Source organism: Anomaloglossus baeobatrachus, chromosome 4 (genome assembly GCF_048569485.1).
Source record: "Anomaloglossus baeobatrachus isolate aAnoBae1 chromosome 4, aAnoBae1.hap1, whole genome shotgun sequence".
In the NCBI taxonomy this organism is placed as follows: domain Eukaryota; kingdom Metazoa; phylum Chordata; class Amphibia; order Anura; family Aromobatidae; genus Anomaloglossus; species Anomaloglossus baeobatrachus.
In genome coordinates this window covers 242713199-242734265 of record NC_134356.1, presented here as the reverse complement: position 1 = coordinate 242734265, position 21067 = coordinate 242713199, and the positions used below count along the sequence as shown (strand labels likewise).

The 21067-nt window shown below is 48.7% G+C and overlaps 1 protein-coding gene across 1 annotated transcript in view; it reads right to left on the bottom strand.

Moving 5' to 3' along the window:
* PTPRQ (protein tyrosine phosphatase receptor type Q) overlaps positions 1-21067 on the bottom strand; it is an 855789-nt gene that overhangs the window by 523593 nt on the left and 311129 nt on the right. Inside the window, exons 22-23 of the mRNA XM_075342420.1 lie at positions 6953-7152; positions 238-481 (exon numbers count right to left, since the gene is read on the bottom strand). Coding sequence (XP_075198535.1) covers positions 238-481; positions 6953-7152 — 444 coding nt within the window. The remainder of the gene's footprint in view (positions 1-237; positions 482-6952; positions 7153-21067) is intronic.

The following is a 21067-nucleotide window of genomic DNA, read 5'->3' as shown; positions in this document are numbered from 1 at the left end:
CGGCATCGCTAAAGTGACCGGATGTGCGTCACAAAATCCGTGACCCCAACGAGATCACTTGAGCGATGTCGTAGCATTTAAAGCCCACTTTAGGCTTGCTGACTCCTCTTTCTGGTGCTTGCGCCCTATTGTGGGCTTTTGTCTAACTGCACTTTGAAGTATAATCTCCATTCAGCTTTTGTGCCTCCTGTTGGAAGCCTGACAATAGGATTATGAAAAGAGAACATTTTTACTTACCTGACTCTGGGGTTCTTACAATTGTACTGTCAGTGTAGCCTGGTTCAATGGTAACAGCTGACACTTCAAATAAGTAAGTTGTATACGGTCTAAGTTGTCCTACAATGTATGTAATTGGTTCATTCCAGATGGCATTAAATGTTCGAGATGTTATGGTCTGGAGTGTAAGTGAAGATGTCGTTGTAGACAGCCCACGAGTTGATGAAGGGCTACTTGTGCTCCATAAAAAAGATTCACTTTTTTCCTTAAAAAAAAAAAATAAATATAATATTCATAAATACTTAATTAACATTTGTTATAATTGCCTCAGTGATGCAAAATGTCTATATTACTACACCAGTAACAGTTCATATGTTTTGTAGCTTTTTACAATTTATTACTGCATGTAACATGTATCCATTCATCAAGAATAGATTTAGATATATACTGGCTTTTAGCCTTAGGATGTAAACAAAGTGTTTCATACATTGACAAGAAACAGATCTTGAAAATTGCAGCTAGAGATGGCAATCAATATATGCACTCAAGTGATGTCACTTCACAATCAGGGTGACTTGCTGATGTCTGAGTACTGAACACTTTATTTATAGGCCTACTGTAGCGTGAAAACACCATTAACCAGGAGATATGGGGTCAATATACAGGTTAATAGCATTCTGAAACACTGGGAGCCCAGCTGCCCAGAAGGAAGTGAAATTTATTCCTCCCGGTAGCTTCGGGCTTTCAGTCACTGGGATGGCGCTGGGCCAGCTTCAGTCATGGCTCTGTGCACAGTGAGTGGCGGCTGTAACCTCAACATTGACAGACAGCCAGCTCTGTACTGACTTTACATCATTGCTGCACAGGTTAAACAATTTTACATTTGATAGATCAGCCTTTTATGAAGACAAAAAGAGTAAATATTCATATTTTTTTTCACTAGAGAAAAGGAGATGGCCAGAACAGATGCTAAGGCAGGTTTGTGCAGCTTAATGTCAATGGCTAACAGCATCATTTAAGAGGTTAACGGCTAGTACCGGGAGATAGCGACACAGTACAATATTTTTTTTTCAATAATAAAGAAACTAGACAAGTTTGGTATCCCCATAATTGTACTGATGATGAAAATCATGTTGCCAGATAAATGTATGCTGTAAAAACAATTTCCAAAAAAACCCGTTAGAATTGCATTTTTTTTTCCCCAATTTCACTACACTTAGAATTGTATTCCTGTTTTCCAATATAACAGATGATAAATAAATGGTGTCACTCAAAAGTGCAGCTCCAGCCCTTATAAGTCTATGTGGACATAAAAAATAAAAAATGTATGTCTCTTGGAAGAAGGGGGAGAAAAAACTAAAACAAAAATACAGAAACTGGCCATAACGGAAAAAGGTTATATCAAATAGTGAGAGTGCTGAAAACAGTGGCCCATAAGATCCCATAAAACGCACCATATCTGTCCACTTCCCAATATCAACGCTATCTGCATCCTGAGTATGTAGATAGCACTGAATTAATTCCACCAATCGGTATGTGTGACTGGAGCAGAAGGGCATGGGAACAGAAGCAAGGGGAGTATGTGTGTGTGTATATAATATATATATATATATATATATATATATATATATATATATATATATATATATATATATATATATATATATATATATATATACTAGAAGGTGGCCCGATTCTACGCATCGGGTATTCTAGAATTTACGTATTGTGTAGTTCATGTATGATTTTTGTTATATATATATATATATATATATATATATATATATATATATATATATATATATATATATATATAGATGTTGTTGTGTGTAGTTACCAAGTGTTTGTGTAGTCGCTGTACATGTTCTGGGTGTTGTCTGGGTGTGAAGGGGGGTGAGAGCGGTGTTGTATGTGTGTTGCGTGTGTTGCGTTGTTTGTGGAGCGCTGTGTGTCTGTAGCGTTGTGTGTGTGTTGCGCAGTTTGTGTGTGTGTGGTGTGTTTTGGGGGGAGGTATGTTTTGTGCAATGTGTGTGTTGTGCGGTATGTGCGTATATTTGTGTGTGCCGCGGTGTTTGTGTGTTGGGTGTTGTGTGTGTGGGTGTCTGTGTAGGGCAGTTGTTTGTGGTTCCCAGTGTGTGTGTGTGTGTGTGTGTGGTCTGTTGTGCAGTGCTTGCGCGTGTGTGTGTGTGTGTGTGTGTGTGCATCAGCCTCTCTTCTCTCAGCCTACCTCTCCCAGCCTCCCTCCTCCCAGCCTCCCTCAGCATCAGCCTCCCTCTCCCAGCCTCCCCAAGCATCAGCCTCCACCAGCATCAGCCTCTCTCCTTCCAGCCTCCCCCAGCATCAGCCTCCGCCAGCATCAGCCTCTCTCCTTCCAGCCTCAGCATCAGCCTTCCGCTCCCAGTCTCCCCCAGCATCAGCCTCCCCAAGCATCAGCCTCCACCAGCATCAGCCTCTCTCCTTCCAGCCTCCCCCAGCATCAGCCTCTCTCCTTCCAGCCTCCCTCAGCATCAGCCTCCCGTTCCCAGCCTTCCCCAGGATCAGCCTCTCTCCTCCCAGCCTCCTTCCTCCCAGCCTCCCCCTCCCAGCCTCCCTCAGCATCAGCCTTCCCCTCCCAGTCTCCCCCAGCATCAGCCTCCCCAAGCATCAGCCTCCACCAGCATTAGCCTCTCTCCTTCCAGCCTCCCCCAGCATCAGCCTCCACCAGCATCAGCCTCCCTCGTCCCAGCCTCCCCCAGCATCAGCCTCCCCCTCCCAGCCTCCCCCAGCATCAGCCTCTCTCCTCCCAGCATCAGCCTCTCCTCTCTGTCCCCAGCATCAGCCTCTCTCCTCCCAGCCTTCCCCAGCATCAGCCTCTCTCCTCCCAGCCTCCCCCAGCATCAGCCTCCCTCTCCCAGCCTTCCCCAGGATCAGCCTCTCTCCTCCCAGCCTCTGTCCTCCCAGCCTTCCCCAGCATCAGCTTTCCCCTCCCAGCCTCCCTCAGCATCAGCCTTCCCCAGCATCAGCCTCTCTCCTCCCAGCCTCAGCCTCTCTCCTTCCAGCCTCCCCCAGCATCAGCCTCTCTCCTTCCAGCCTCCCTCAGCATCAGCCTCCCCTTCCCAGCCTTCCCCAGGATCAGCCTCTCTCCTCCCAGCCTCCTTCCTCCCAGCCTCCCCCTCCCAGCCTCCCTCAGCATCAGCCTTCCCCTCCCAGTCTCCCCCAGCATCAGCCTCCCCAAGCATCAGCCTCCACCAGCATTAGCCTCTCTCCTTCCAGCCTCCCCCAGCATCAGCCTCCACCAGCATCAGCCTCCCTCGTCCCAGCCTCCCCCAGCATCAGCCTCCCCCTCCCAGCCTCCCCCAGCATCAGCCTCTCTCCTCCCAGCATCAGCCTCTCTCATCTCAGCATCAGCCTCTCTCCTCCCAGCATCAGCCTCTCCTCTCTGTCCCCAGCATCAGCCTCTCTCCTCCCAGCCTTCCCCAGCATCAGCCTCTCTCCTCCCAGCCTCCCCCAGCATCAGCCTCCCTCTCCCAGCCTTCCCCAGGATCAGCCTCTCTCCTCCCAGCCTCCGTCCTCCCAGCCTTACCCAGCATCAGCTTTCCCCTCCCAGCCTCCCTCAGCATCAGCCTTCCCCAGCATCAGCCTCTCTCCTCCCAGCCTCAGCCGCTCTCCTTCCAGCCTCCCCCAGCATCAGCCTCTCTCCTTCCAGCCTCCCTCAGCATCAGCCTCCCCTTCCCAGCCTTCCCCAGGATCAGCCTCTCTCCTCCCAGCCTCCTTCCTCCCAGCCTCCCCCTCCCAGCCTCCTTCAGCATCAGCCTTCCCCTCCCAGTCTCCCCCAGCATCAGCCTCCCCCTCCCAGCCTTCCCCATGATCAGCCTCTCTGCTCCCAGCCTCCTCCAGCACGCCGTGCTCCTCTGCCGACACTCACACACCCGATCGCATCCACTCACACACACCCGATCGCATCCACTCACACACACCCGATCGCATCCACTCACACACACCCGATCGCATCCACTCACACACACCCGATCGCATCCACTCACACACACCCGATCGCATACACTCACACACACAGACACTGACGATATCGCACATACGCGCTCACACTCACAACATCCGGAGATACCACATGCCTCTGGCCATGTGATCCTCCGTCAGGTCCTGGAAGGTCACAACAGCACAGTATCGAGGCTGAGAAGCAAGCGATATCGCCGGATGCTGTGAGTATGTGGATGCGATGTGAGGTGTGTGTAAGGTGTGTGTGAGGTGTGTGTGTGAGAGTGAGTGTGATCTGATATGTGTGTATGTTTGTGTGTGTGCTGTTATGTGTGTGCGTGTGGATTTTCCGCCGCAGCAGGACCTTGATGCGCTTGTAACCATGCGAGCATGGTTACCAACGTATCCACACCACTCCCGTGCGAGCGGGGGCCGGGGGGGGAGGGGGGGGGGGGAGTACAGTACTCACCTCCGTGACAGCTGTGTCAGTTCGGGGAATGCGTGGGGGGAGGGAGGGGGCGGGGCCAGAGCTAGCGTGCATTGCGTGAGGGGGGCGGGGCGTGGCGTGGCCGAATTGCCAATGCCTGCAGGGTGCCGGGGCGAGAGGCCAATCTGTGGGGGGGGCGGAGCCTGGGCGAGCGGCTGACCAATCCGTGTGGGGGCGCAGCCTGGGCGAGCGGCCAATCGGTGTGGGGGGGCGGGGCCATGGCGAGCCCAGCGGCCAATCAGCTTTGTGTCACCGTAAGGACACAATTTTGGAGCATGACAGACAGACAGACAGACAGACAGACAGATAGACAGAATAAGGCAATTATATATATAGTTATGTTATATATATACTATAATATATGTGTGCGTGCCTTTATGTAGGGGTATATGTGGTGGCTCATACTGTATATAGGTAGGGCCTGTGTGGTGGCTCATATTGTATATGAACAGGGGAAAAAAGATTTATCCAGCTCACCTGCTCCACGGAGACCATTAGGTTTTGGGCCGTGCACGGAAGGAGAAAGTCGGCAAGGCTTGACACTTAGGGGTACTTTGCACGTTGCGACATCGCTACTGCGATCTCGTCGGGGTCAAATCGAAAGTGACGCACATCCGGCGCCGGTAAAGACGTCGCAACGTGTAAAGGCTAGAAGCACTGATAAACGATCGCAAAAGCGTCGTAAATCGGTGATCTGTGTAGTGTCAGTCATTTCCATAATTTTGCTGCAGCGACAGGTACGATGTTGTTCCTCGTTCCTGCGGCAGCACACATCACTGTGTATGAAGCCGCAGGAACGAGGAACATCTCCTTACCTGCGTCCCGCCTGCAATGAGGAAGGAAGGAGGTGGGCGGGATGTTTACGTCCTGCTCATCTCCCCCCCTCCGCTTCTATTGGCCGCCTGCTGTGTGACGTCGCTGTGATGCCGCACGACCCGCCCCCTTAAGAAGGAGGTGGGTCGCCGGCCAGATCGACGTCGCAGGGCAGGTAAGTGCATGTGAAGCTGCCGTAGCGATAATGTTCGCTACGGCAGCTATCACAAGATATCGCATGTGCGACGGGGGCGGGTACTATCGCGCTCGGCATCGCTACAATCGGCTAGCAATATCGCAGCGTGCAAAGTACCCCTTAGAGTCCAAGAGAATTCCAGCAACCCAGTCCAAAAAATATTATATAAAAAATACAAACTTTATTTTTAGATCATGTTAAAAAGTCTCTAAGACATAGATTAAGAACAACACGTTCGAAACGCGTCCTCTTTGTGGGCTGGTGTTGACCCTATATGAACTTTTTAACATGATCTAAAAATAAAGTTTGTATTTTTTTATATACCATTTTTTGGACTGGATTGCTGGAATTCTCTTGGACTCTAAAGCGGGCTTTACACGCTACGACATCGCTAATGCGGAGTCGTTGGGGTCACGGAATTCGTGACGCACATCCGGCCGCATTAGCGATGCCGTTGCGTGTGACATCGATTAGCGATTTTGCATCGTTGCAAAACAGTGAAAAATCGCTAATCGGCGACACGGGGGTCCATTCCCAATTATCGTTACTTCAGCAGTAACGAGGTTGTTCCTCGTTCCTGCGGCATCACACATCGCTGCGTGTGACGCCGCAGGAGCGAGGAACGTCTCCCTACCTGCCTCCCGGCCGCTATGCGGAAGGAAGGAGTTGGGCGGGATGTTACGTCCCGCTCATCTCCGCCCCTCCGCTGCGATTGGGCGGCGGTTCAGTGACGTCGCTGTGACGCCGCACGGACCGCCCCCTTAGAAAGGAGGCGGTTCGCCGGTCACAGCGACGTCGCCGGACAGGTAAGTATGTGTGACTGCTCTGGGCGATGTTGTGCGGCACGGGCAGCGATATGCCCGTGTCGCGCAACAGATGGGGGCGGGTACGCACACTAGCGATATCGGGACCGATATCGCAGTGTGTAAAGTAGCCTTAACCCTGTATATAAACGAGCTATGTGGGGGTTCATAATGTAAGGATGGGACTGTGTGAGGACTCATACTATATATATAGAAGGGCTGTACACTATATGGGGGGGGGTGTCAGCATACTTAATTCTGCTCAATATTAAGTGATACTATTAATATTAATATAAAATAATATGCTAATATTAATATTTAGAGCAGCATTAATTTTAGCCTATTAGTTTGACCTTTCACACCAGTCACGGTAACTCATGTGGCCCCTCACTAAAGCTAATTGCCCACCGCTGGGTTAAGTTAGAGGTCCAGAATATTGTGTTTAATCTACGTAGAACTTACTGTACACTCTGGCAGTGCTCCATTCATAATGTCTTCTACTTTCACAGTCGTATCCTTTACGATTGTTCCAGTCCTTGCATGTTTAACACTTATTTTGAAGTTAGTAATTTTTCCATGGGGCTGTCGAGGTAAAAACCATGTAAGATTCACTGCTGATGCATTAAGTGCTTCGACAGTAAGATTCACAACTTTTCCTGGAGCTGTAAAAAATAAAGGTATATTTACATTAAAGTGACTCAATATGGCACTTACAAAAACAAACGGCATAATATACAGCTTGTTACTGAATGCAATACAAAATATACGCTGCTTCTTTTTGATATAGTGTAAGTGAAAATATATGAATATTTTCAGTTGTTCACTCACAAAAAAGTGTTTTTAAGGTCCCTTTCAGATGTTCGTGTTTAACCCCTTCAGCCCCCAGCCTGTTTTCACCTTAAAGACCAGGGCATTTTTTGCAATTATGACCAGTGTCATTTTATGAGGTTATAACTCTGGATACGCTTCAACGGATCCTGGCGATTCTAACATTGTTTCTTCGTGACATATTGTACTTCATGTCAGTGGTAAATTTAGAACAATATGTTTTGTGTTTATTTGTGAAAATTTTGGAAATTTGGTGAAAATTTTGAAAATTTCACAATTTTCAAAATTTGAAATTTTATGCCCATAAATCTGAGAGATATGTCACACAAAATAGTTATTAAATAACATTTCCCACATGTCTACTTTACACCAGCGCACTTTTCGAAACAATTTTTTTTTTGTTAGGAATTTAGAAGGGTTCAAAGTTCATCAGCAATTTTTCATTTTTTCAACAAAATTTACAAAAAAAATGTTTAGGTACCACATCACATTTGGAGTGATTTTGAGAAGCCTTGGTGACAGAAAATACCCAAAAGTGACCCCATTCTAAAAAATGTACCCCTCATACTGCTCAAAATCACATCCAAGAAGTTTATTAACCCTTTAGGAGTTTCACAGCAACCAAAGCAATGTGGAAGGAAAAAATGAAAATTTTACTTTTTTACTCCAAAATGTTACTTTAGCCATAAAATTTGGCATTTTCACAAAGGTATCAGGAAAAAATGCACCATAAAATTTATTGTGCAATTTCTCCTGAGTACACCGATATCTCATATGTTGTGGAAATCAACTGTTTTTGTGCACAGCAAGGCTAGAAAGGGAAGGAACATCATTTGAATTTCTGAAAGCAAAATTGTCTGGAATCATTAGCGGATGCAATGTTGTGTTTGGAGACCCCCTGAGGTGCCTAAGCAATGGAGCTCCCCCACAAGTGACCCCATTTTGGAAACTAGACCCCTCATGGAATTTATCTAGATGTTTAGTGAGCACTTTGAACCTCTGGAGGCTTCACAAAAGTTAATAACTTTGAGCCTTGAAAATAAAAAAAAAAATTACCACAAAATTGTTACTTCAACCAGGTAGCTTTTTTTTACAAGGGTATCAGGAAAAATTGCACCATAAAATGTATTATGCATTTTCTCCTGAGTACACAGATACCTCATATGTGGTGGAAATCAAATGTTTGGGCGCACAGCAGGGCTCGGAAGGCAAGGAGCATCATTTGACTCTTCAAACGCAAAATTGTCTGGAATAGTTAGCGGATGCCATGTTGTGTTTGGAAACCCCCTGAGGTGCTTAAACAATGGAGCTCCCACACAAGTGACCCCATTTTGGAAACTAGACCCCTCATGGAATTTATCTAGATGTTTAGTGAGCACTTTGAACCCCTGGAGGCTTCACAAAAGTTTATAGAGTTCAGCCGTAGAAACATATTTTTTTTTTTTACCACGAAATTGTTATTTCAACCAGGTAGCTTTTTTTAGCACAAGGGTATCAGGGAAAAGTGCATCATAAAATGTATTATGCAATTTCTCCTGAGTGCATAAATACCTCATATGTGGTGGAAAGTAATTGTTTGGGCACACGGCAGGGCTCAGAAAAGAAGAAGCGCCATTTCACAGCAAAATTGGTTGTAATTATTAGCGGACGCCATGTTGCGTTTGGAGACCCCCTGAGGTGCCTAAACAATGAAGCGCCCCCGCAAATGACCTCATTTTGGAAACTAGAGCCCCCATGGCATAATTCTAGATGGGTAATGAGCACTTTGAACCCTTACATGCTTCATACATTGAGTCATAAAAACAAAAAAGTATTTCTTTTGCCACAAAAATGTTATTTTAGGCTCAATTTTTAAATTTTTACAGGGATAACAGGATAAAATGGACCGCAAAATTTATTGGGCAATTTGTCCTGAGTACGCTCATGTGGCAGAAACCCACTGTTTGGGCGCACGGCAGAGCTCCAAAGGGAAGGAGCATCATTTGACGTTTTAAATGGAAAATTAGCTGGACCATGTTGTGTTTGGAGATCCCCCTGATGTGCCAAAACAGTGGAACTCCCCACATGTGACCCCATTTTAGTAACTAGACCCCCATACAAAAAAATATTAGTTAGCGAAATAAAAAATACGGACATCAATAAAAAAAAAAAAATGAGAGCCTGCAACTGACACTAAGGCAAGTGCCACATGTGAGAGCGATGCACTAATCTCGCATCGCATCATCCGGCACAGCCGCACACTCCTGTCTGGAAGTGAGCGACTGTGCCGGATGATGCGATGTGAGACTCGTGCATCACTCTCACGTGTGGCACTGGGCTGACCCTTACAATATTCAGTAAAAAAACACTGTAGTTGACGATTACTACAGTATCATTTTACTGGCCCTAAACTAAGGTTATTTGTATTTCTTTCTTAGTTTACAGAAAATAAATCAGGACGTACACACGGATGTGCTGCAAATAAAGGGGGGACTAGGTGGGATGGAAAAAAGAGTGGATGCAGCATAGGAGAGTGCGCGGTGGATGGAGGAGCGGCGAAGGATGGGAGAGGGCGCGGCGGATGGAGGAGCGGCGAAGGATGGGAGAGGGCGCGGCGGATGGAGGAGCGGCGAAGGATGGGAGAGGGCGCGGCGGATGGAGGAGCGGCGGAGGATGGGAGAGGGCGCGGCGGATGGAGGAGCGGTGGAGGATGGGAGAGGGCGCGGCGGATGGAGGAGCAGCGGAGGATGGAGGAGGGCGCAACGGATGCAGGAGCGGCAGAGAATGGGGGGGTGGAAGGGGAGTGGAAGGTGAGATTGGGGATAGCTACCTTACAGGATGGATCTAGGCAGCAGGATCGCAGCAGATGAAGGAGGCAGCAGATGGAAGAGGCAGCAGATCTGGGAGGGGGAGAGGTGGGAAAGAGGGCAGCAGATGAAGAAGATGGGAGAGCGCGGTCAGCAGATCGGGGAGGGGCGCAGTGGCTCATGGGGGAGTGTGGTGGCAGATGCTGGGGTGCAGCGGCCGATGGGGGAGTGCGGTGGCAGATGCAGGGGCACAGCGGCTGATGGGGAGTGCCGTGGCAGATGCAGGGGCGCAGTGGCTGATAGGGAGGGCAGCGGCAGATGCAGTGGGGCAGTGGCTGATGCAGGGGGGCAGTGGCTGAAAGGGAGGGCAGCGGCAGATGCAGAGGGGCAGTGGCTGATGCAGGGGGCAGTGTTTATGCAGGGGGCAGTGGCGGATGCAAGGGGGCAGCAGAAGGAGGAGGGCAGCGGCGGATGCAGGAGCGCAGCAGATGGAGGAGGGCGGCGGATGATCTGTGGCAGTGACTGCAATGGCGGATGATCGGGGGCAGCAGTAGATCGGGGGCAGTGACTTACCGATGGTCACCTGCAGCATGGACTGCTTTCAGAGTTTGCAGGACTACACTGTGAGCGCCGAGTGATTGATTCCCCGGCGATTGCGGTTCAGTTCATAACAGCTGCGGACAGGCCGGGCTGCGCTCCGGAGTTCAGGTAAGAGCACCGGAGATCACCCCAGCATGTTTGCAGCTGTCATGAACTGAACCACAATCGCCGGGGAATCAATCACTCGGTGCTCGCGGTGCAATCTAGGCTGCACTACGGAGCTCAGGTGAGAGATCTGGAGTGCAATGCAGGTAACTGAATCCAGTCCTGGCATTACTGGAGATTCCTCAGGTAGCCAGTCCGACGTGCCCACAGGGATCATTCTCCTCAGCTTCCACGGACGGAGAAGCTGAGGAGAGCGATCACCTACAGCTCACCGGTCCCAGATCCACTGTGCTTGGAGAGATCAGTCACAAAGCCGATCTCTCCAATCAGAACTGGGGGAGGGTGCAGCAAAGGTCACCCAGCTCTAGCCAATGATCAGTGCTATAGCTGCACTGATCATAGCTGGATTTCAATGTTTCAGCCATTTTCAATGGCTGAAACATTACACAGGCTGTGATTGGCTGAGCGGCGTTCGTCAGCCATTTACAGCCTCCGTAGGTCCGGGGAGGAGACACCACCCCTCCTGATGTCAGGTACAGGTCCTCTCCTTCCCGAATCTACAGTTTTTGAAAAACGATCGCGGTCACCGGGGCTCCAGGGCCGCGATTTCGCCATGACGGATCTATCCGGCAAAGGTTGTTGAGGGGTTAAGGTACATGTGACATCCGTTGTTAACACGGATGCCACACCTACCCATGTTATTCTGGGGTGTTACTCACACATCTGTGTTTTCACATGGACCATCTGGCCCCGCACACACACATTGAGACATGTCCGTTTTTTCTCAGGCAGCACGGGTGTCACACGGCTCGAACACTGATGTGATCCTAGTGACATCAGTGTGACACGTACCAGAGAAAACACGTGTGTTTGAAATAAAATGAATTTCTATACTCACCTGTCTCCAGCACTGCTGTCTTCTTAGCTGCTGTCACTTGCTTCCGACCCCCACTCATTATGCTCACTGCATATGCACTGCACCAAGCACCTGGAAGCAGCAGAATCGCAGGAGACATGGGGACAGGTGAGTATCCAGCAGTATGTGTGTAGTGATGTCAGGAGGTCAATTGGAGTATCCAAGGAACTCTGATGACCTCCTGGCGACACCCATGGGTGTTGTGACAGTGACTTCACAGGTTCATCAGAGTTCATTGTGAACTCCGATTAACCCGTAACGTCACTGCCGCAGCCGCACACATTCTGCTGAGGATGCCCCTGAGGTGACCTAGGCTGACCTTATGAGGTCCAGGTCACCGCAGAGAAGCATACACAATGCTGAGTTCACCCCTGCGGTGACCTGGGCTGACTTTATGAGATCCAGGTCACTGCATTGAAGCACACCCAATTCTAAGGGTGCCCCTACGGTGACCTGTTTGACCTTATGAGGTCAAGGTCACCGCAGGGAAGCATACACGGTAGTGTGTGTGTGTGTGTGTGTGTGTGTGTGTGTAAGTGTGTGTGTCTGCAGGGGCTGCTCTCACAATCAATGGGGAATGTTCGGTTCCCCATTGAAAGTGCCAGCAGTATGGGATCGACGTGGGCCCCCCCAATTGGATTATGGCGGACCAGGATTAGGGCTTTGACAGGGAAATAAATTGGAAAAGAGGGTGTGTTTTGTCTTTATTTATTGAATAATTTTCTCTTTTAATGTCTTTTCAGGTTTTCTTTTGGGGAACGTCATGGGACCTAAGCATGGATTACGGTAGACCATTTGTATTTTTTTATTTTTTAAAAACAAATACATTGGTGACTGAGGGCTGAAGTCAAGGGGGTTTTGTTCAAATAAACTTTTTTATTCTCCTTTCAACTATTGGATTAGTAATGGCAGTGTCTGTTACTAATACCAGGGCTTGATGCCAGCTGGAGCTGGCATCAACCCCACAAATATTACCCCATTTGCCACCGCACCAGGGAATTGGGAAGAGCTGGGTCCAGCACCAGAATAGGCGCATCTTTTGGATGCGCCATTTCTGGGGCAGCTGTGAGCTGCGATTGTTAGGCAGGAGAGGGCAAAATAACCATGGCCCTTCCCACCCTAATAATATGAGCCCCCAGTTGTCTGCTGCACCTTGGCTGGTTTTAGTGAAATGGGGGGGACCCCACGTCTCATTTTTTTTGTTTTTATTTAAATCTAACAATTTAAAAAATAAGCGTGGGATCCCCACTACTTTTAATAGCCTTCCCTTCCCTTGTCATATCTTTAAACTCGTGAAAGAGTTGGATATTGACTAAAAAGGCCACTTAATATGGTGGTTATGGTGGTCTCCTTAAAAAGAGCCACTCCTTGGCTAGGTCCTTCCCGGAGGGATATCTGGCTATTTTCTGTGTCGAGACTCCTAACAGAGGCTCCACGGACCTTTTTTGATTTTCTCTACTTTTAATAAGCAGCCATGGGATAGCAGACAGTTGAGGGTTGCAGCCCGCAGCTGCTACTGTGCCTGTGCTGGATATGAAAATTGGGGGGAACCCCCACGTCATTTTTTTTTCTTTTAAATTAAAAAATAAAAATGCTGCAAAACAGGTGGCCAAGCTAGCTATGGCTATATCTATTGAGCTATTCTATCTGTTCCTTCTCTCTCTCTATTTATCCATCTATCTTTCTATCTTATCTGTTCTATCTATCTTATCTGATCTTTTCTGTTCTATCTATCTATCTATGTATCTATCTATCTATCTATCTATCTATCTATCTGTTCTGTCTCTCTATCTATAATTTTTCAGGCTTGCCTATCTTTTACACATTAAAAAAACATACATTTCAGTATCATGCATTTTTTTCCGGTACCAGTCACACGTATGCAAACACGGACGTCACACATATGACACACAGATGTCACATGGATGACCATACCGGTACCTGTGGCTTGTACCTACTTAAACAAGGATGTCTGAAATGGGTGTAACTTTGTCCACATAATTTCTGACAAGGTGGTGGAAATTAAAGAGAACCAATTGGCACCATTTTGTAATGTAAAGTAAAGACATGGCTGTAATGGTGCTGTTATGCTGATTACATTGGTGCCTTTGTGAAGAAATTTGCTTTGTCATTCTTCATTAATTACTATTCCCATTAATTAATTAATTAATTAACATTGGCATGTTCTGCTAATTAGATTTTGTGCACAGGGACAGGGCTGTACATGGGGTCTTCTCCTCCCTGTCTGTGATTCCCTTACCCTCCTCCTGCCTCCAGTCTTTGAATGACTGCTCACTGCTGAGATTTCAAACACAAGAGGCAGGAGAGGGGCCAAGGAATCAGTAATGATACAATGTCCACATAGTACATTTGTGAGGCCCTGGACTAGCCAGGTAGTCACAGGTAGACCCCCTGCACAAACACCAGCCCTTAAAAAGGTGTAACCAGCCAACCTAAAAACCCTGAGTCACCCCTCTCAGGTTTTGACGTTCACACCAGGGGGGAGGAGCCAGGTGGTTGGCCACGCCCTCCGAGGAGTTCGGAGAGCCTGAGGCGGGAAAAACACAAACAGATCAGTTAGGGAGTGGAGCAGAGTAGGAGCACTGTGTCAACATCTGTCAGGGATCTGGGTAGGAGCCCAGATACCCTGTGACCAGGAGGCAGACGGTGGTTGCCGCCTGCAGGAGTCGGGAAGACGGCTGGTGGAACCGTAAGGGACCGGGACAGGGTAGTGGCCCGCCAATACCGAACCGGGGAACCAACTGGAAAACCAAAGCACCAGGAGGGGTACTCAGACCCAGAACGAGATCCAGAAGCCACTGGACCACGTCGAATTCACTGATTGAGGTCTGGACCTTAGGTCCTTTCCCATCCCAAGACCCGATAGACGGCAACAGCCCACCGAGGTGGACAGAAAGCCACCGCACAGGCAGAGAGATCCCACGGGCCAGCGCCTGCGGGCAAACGGGTTCCCCGACACACATAAAGCCGGGGAGCGGACTACCGTTGCTGAAGCATAGGCAGTCAAGTTCTACCACAGAGGTGCAGGAGAAAGACGGGAACCACCAACCTGAGAAAGGGGCAAAGCGCAGCCGGCTGCGGGCACCAACCACCATCCTTTTTGGTTTACCAGAGACTCCGGTGTATCTGTCATAGTGAGTACAACAGTGCCCTCGGGCCGCGCACCGCACCACACCATCTTGCCCGCACCTCACAACCACCGTCCCCGGGCCATCACCCCCTGCCCACGGAGGGGTCAACACCAGGCTGCATAACACCGTCCCCAGGAGCCTAGTTAACGACAGCGGTGGTGTCCACATTCACCACAACCCATGGGTGGCGTCACGAACTTACATCCCTAAACGCCATGGCCTCAGCCGTGAACCTTCCCCACCGGAATCCCTACACGTAGCGCCAGCTACCCTTCAGAGCGACGTGACCCCCGGGTCCGGGAGGAGCTCGAGCCACCCACTGACGAGCACGGATCCGAGTGGCTCGGCAGCTGGCCGAGCCCCGGGGCGGTACACATCGACTCTTCTGGCGTCACGAACAGGATTGAACCCATCCACTTACCGGTGGTAGTGCGCCTTGAAGCAGAAGTCAGCGGTGACCCGTTGAAACATTTTAGAATCCGCCATCTTGTCACTATCCCTTGGCGCGAGGTTTCCCACCAGACCCGTATTTCCCGCGAAAAGAGTGGGAGAGTTGAAGCCCCGCCCCCTGGGAAAAAAGCGGTGCAGAAGTTTGTGCGGCTGAAAAGTGAAGCTGAACGGAAAGAAAGCGGAGTGCCCCGAAAAGACCAAGGGGGGCGGGTGAAGATCCCGCGCCTTGTGACCGAGTGGATAAAGGGCAGGGACTCCAGGACTCTGCTACCCATTGTGTTCCTGGACCCTGAGTGTGCACCATGTCCGCCCCGTTTGGCAAGCCCGAGATCCCGGAGCCCGTGGCGTGGATGATAGCCCGGACAGCAGCAATATGTCACCGCAACCAGGCCCAGGTGCGTCTCCTGATGGAGCGATGGACAGCCGAGGTGGAGGAGCTGGCTGCGGTAGCGCGAGCGTACGAAGTGGAGGCAGTCTTAGAGGAGTGGGTGGGCGACCCACGCCCCTATGTCCTCGAGGGACCGGCCGCTGCAGCTGAGGGATCTGGTCTGCCCCGACCCCCTATACTGCCTCCCCCGTTGTCCGTGTTGATCACCGCTGCTTCCCCACCTGGTCCGCTGCTACCAGCACTGGCAGTGGGGTCCGCCTCACCGGCATGCGGGGATCCGCATGCAGGGAAAACCGCCAGCGGAAAAGGAGAAGCTACAGTTCCCGTATGGACCGCGGGAGCGGCGCTCGGCCCAGAAGGCCTCCCGATAGTCAGTTTGGAGCCAGCGGGGGCGACCGACGAGGAGGCTGCGGCGCCTGCCCAGGACGCTGGAGCTGAGGTGGCATGGGGTCAGTTGCCGCCAGGGACGGCGACGTGGCTGGAAAGAAAGTTGGCGTAGTTCTGTATCCAGGTATGGGTCGGATCAATGCAGCAAGCTCTGGGCTGGAAGCAGGAGATACAAGAGATGGAGGCTGTAGTGCGGGCGAACGAGAGGCGCACCTCATGGAAAGCACCCCGGCAGGATCATGCCATGCAGACCCTTCCAGACCCGCCGACCCCTCAGGAGACAGGACCCGCTCACGGTGAGACCAGGGAATCCCAGATGTCCCAGGTCTCTGTGCATGCCTTGGATGTACAGAGGGCATATATGGGTGCTCAGCTGCACGTCCGCCCCTCTTTGCCATCCTCTGATCAAAAGCAGCAGGAGTAAAAGGTAGCGGATCCCGGCTACCCCAGTTGTTGTCCCCGTTGGGACTATGCTGCCAGTCCCCGTTGGGACTTTACTGTTTTACCCCGTTCTAATATAGACAAGGCCGTGAACTTGCAGGCCACCCAATAACTTGTGGGTTTGTGAATAATTCCCGGACCACCCTTCAGATCCCACAGCCTCCAGAAAGGCAGACTGGAGGAAGGACCTGCGGCAGAGGAGGCCGAGGTCCCATCACCAATGTAACCGGTGACCCTGGACGTGGGGCCTCTGAGAGACTGCCAGGTAAGGAACTTTTTACCCGGCCCGCAAGGGCAATACCCGGGCCTTGACCCGTTCCTGGACTGGGGAAAAGGGGTGCTGCCTGTTTCCTAGAGGCAGCATCAAGGCTAGGTTTGCTTGGGTGGGCAACTGGAAGGACCTGGTCTCGTTCCCGTTAAATAAAACTGTTTTATTATGCAACATTTAAAAATGTGCCTCTCGCAAGGGATGATTCTACAAAAGCATGCTTGAATTGTAAAAAGTTTAGTATATTTGTATTTATGTTTTTCCCGTTTTATCTTGACAGCAAACAATAATAAACCGGTGGTGGTCGGGCAGCCCGCGGACGGTCTGCATTAAACCAAGGGGGAATGTGACGCCCTGGACTAGCCAGGTAGTCACAGGTAGACCCCCTGCACAAACACCAGCGCCTAAAAAGGTGTAACCAGCCAACCTAAAAACCCTGAGTCACCCCTGTCAGGTTTTGACGTTCACACTAGGGTGGCGGAGCCAGGCAGTTGGCCACGCCCTCCGAGGAGTTCGGAGAGCCTGAGGCGGGAAAAACACAAACAGATCAGTTATGGAGTGGAGGAGAGTATGAGCACTGTGTCAACATCTGTCAGGGATCTGGGTAGGAGCCAGATACCCTGTGACCAGGAAGCAGACGGTGGTTGCCGCCTGCAGGAGTCGGGAAGACGGCTGGTGGAACCGTAAGAAACCGGGACAGGGTAGTGGCCCGCCGATACCGAATCGGGGAGCCAACTGGAAACCGGAGCACCAGGAGGGGTACTCAGACCCAGAACGAGATCCAGAAGCCACTGGACCACGTCAAATTCACTGATTGAGGTCTGGACCTTAGGTCCTTTCCCGTCCCAAGACCCGAAAGACGGCAACAGCCCACCGAGGGGGATAGAAAGCCACCGCACAGGCAGAGAGATGCCACGGGCCAGTGCCTGTGGGCAAACGGGTTCCCCGACACACATAAAGCCGGGGAGCGGACTACTGTTGCTGAAGCATAGGCAGAGGTGCATACCACAGAGGTGCAGGAGAAAGACGGGAACCACCAACCTGAGAAAGGGGCAAAGTGCAGCCGGCTGCGGGCACCGACCACCATCCTTTTTGGTTTACCAGAGACTCCGGTGTATCTGTCATAGTGAGTACAACAGTGCCCTCGGGCCGCGCACCGCACCACACCATCTTGCCCGCACCTCACAACCACCGGTCCCGGGACCATCACCCCCTGCCCACGGAGGGGTCAACACCAGGCTGCATAACACCGTCCCTGGGAGCTTAGTTAACGACAGCGGTGGTGTCCACATTCACCACAACCCATGGGTGGCGTCACGAACTTACATCCCTAAACGCCACGGCCTCGGCCGTGATCCTTCCCCACCGAAATCCCTACACGTAGCGCCAGCTACCCTTCAGAGCGACGTGACCCCCGGAGCTCGAGCCACCCACCGACAAGCACAGATCCGAGCGGCTCGGCAGCCGGCCGAGCTCCGAGGTGGTACACATTCACTTGTAGGTGTATAAATAACCAAGCTGAGAAACAATTATTAACAATTTTAAAGTGCTGGTTAAGTGCTATTAAATATATTATATATAAGTATTAAAACCAGACAAATAAATTGATATAGTTTAATAGTAAAGTGCTAGTCTTAATAGATAAATTATTTTTTCATATCAATTGAGTAAGAATGGTAGGTATTAAAATTGGCCAAAATAATTGATGATAGCAATAGATAGATATAGCAATAAATATCATAGTACGTAATTCTCAAGTGAGACTAATAAATACAATTCATTATAGTATAAATACAATAAAGAGAGCAAATTGAATGGTCAGGTTAACAAATACTAACATACAGTATATAGAAATGAACATCATAGAGTATAGCCCTCAAGTGAGGATGGCAGGTATAATACATTACAATCAAAACCACAATGGAGATATGATAAATAACCAGCTCAGTTCATGGAGTACAAATGGGGCTCCCCTGACTCGTGCTTTACATGGGACTTCTTCACTGCCCTTCTGTCTGGGTATAGTTAAAGAGAACATGGCAGCACGATATTACAATTTAAAGTAAAGGCATCGCTATAATGGTGCTGTTATACAAATTAAATTGATACCTTTATTGAAGAAATCCACTTTATTGCTTTTTTTAAACCACTTTTCAAGTTTTTGGGTATCAAGATTTAGGTGTTCATGGGCAATATGATGCCATACATCTTCGGCTTTTGTCCCGGCCCCTCCGCCTGCCTCTACTGTCTGAATGACAGGTCACTGTTTTGTGAGTGACTTGCCTCCTGTGTGAAATTTCACGCCAGTGGTGGTGCATGGACAGGTTGAAATCTTGGCTCAATTACATCTCTAAAGGGACATCATTGAGCCAAGATCTCAATACGTGTATGCACCAACACTGAAACCTTTTTCTTGAAGACCGACGGGAAATCAATTTGTCTATGTGCCCCCCGCAGCAGGTATGGCACGAGGGCGAAATTTCAAACAAGAGGCAGAACATTCATAAAGCAGTGGCCTGTCATTAAGACACCAGAGGCAGGTAGAGGGGCCAGGGCAGGAGCCGAACACCTACCCGCAGTCCCACCCCTGTGCACCCAAATCTTATTACTTGAGAACTTAAAATGCGGAAGAAAGTGGTTTTCTTCACTCAAGATATTGATTTAATCTGTAGATCAGTGCCATGGTAGCATAGAGCTCACATATATATACCTTAACCCCATTAAAATAAATAAATACACATGACTCAGAGATGCAATGGCAAAAAATGGCCGTGTTGCTTTATTAATGGTTACGTTAAAATGTATAACTTTAAATACTTTTTCATAACTAAATAATTCCAAACATTACCAAAAATTTTACATATCCATAAAACATATAAAAACCATAAATCCACCCAACGAAAGTTGGGTGATTTTTTCCCATCTAATGAAACAAACACGACATCATATAAATATAAAAGGGGGAGGGCGGGTGGGTGATTCTTCTGGCTTGACAGGTGACACTGACACAGCTGACTAGAACAGCTGTAATTTATCCAAATTTCTTCCCGCTCAAAACCACCACTGACCAATCAAAATCTTCAAAATTGAGCGCGCAACAGGCTGAAGAAAAACCGGCTCCAGCCTGTTCGCGTTACCAGCTGCTATTCAGAAATTAACCCTTCACAGTCAGCACAAAATTAACACACAACCCAAATACCATATAAAAAGCATTGGAATAATAAAATAATGCAATATATAGAAAAAACAGATAAAAGAAGAGAAATTAGAAGACAAAAAGGGGAGGCTCATGCTACCATGTAATCCCCAGGCTTATTGCCTCTGGGGATTTTCCATGGTAGCATAGAGCTCACATATATATACCTTAACCCCATTAAAATAAATAAATACACATGACTCAGAGATGCAATGGCAAAAAATGGCCGTGTTGCTTTATTAATGGTTACGTTAAAATGTATAACTTTAAATACTTTTTCATAACTAAATAGTTCCAAACATTACCAAAAATTTTACATATCCATAAAACATATAAAAACCATAAATCCACCCAACGAAAGTTGGGTGATTTTTTCCACACGGCCTAAGTATCACAGATACGCAGGCCCCCCCACACAACACAGCCATTGCTCAATTGCGTATTGCATCCCTAAATTGAAAATATCAAGACCCACTGCCGATAAATGGACCCCATCCCCTCTATACAACCCCTGAATATAACCCTCTAAATCAATATGCCTGTAAGAAAAACCACCGATTTTTTGCAAATACTTACTCATTGCCCTATTCACTCTTTTACGGATTTTTTCCATAAAAACTAATTCACCACTACTCCAAATCAACCGCGGAATAATTTCAGAAAAAATTAAGCAAGCATTTGGAAACAAATTCTGAATTAAAGAAAAATCCCTCATTAACTGACCCATTAAATCCAATGTTTTTATTCTTCCCAGATCATTACCCCCTATGTGAAAAATCAATAAATCAGGAGTAGGGTAACGACCAATAAACTTTTTAACACTACCCACTAAATTTTCAATTCTCAAACCCCTAATACCAAACCAAAATACATTAACAGAGTCCAAATTAAACGAAAGATTTTCAGAATAAATTCTACTTGAAGCTCTGATCTGAGCCCAGTGGATAAACGAGTGCCCGAACAGCCAGATGACTAGTGGGCCTATAATAATTGAAGAAAAAACATAAATAAATCACAATAGATTAGGACGAACATAGATTTTGTACCTATTAGAAGACCA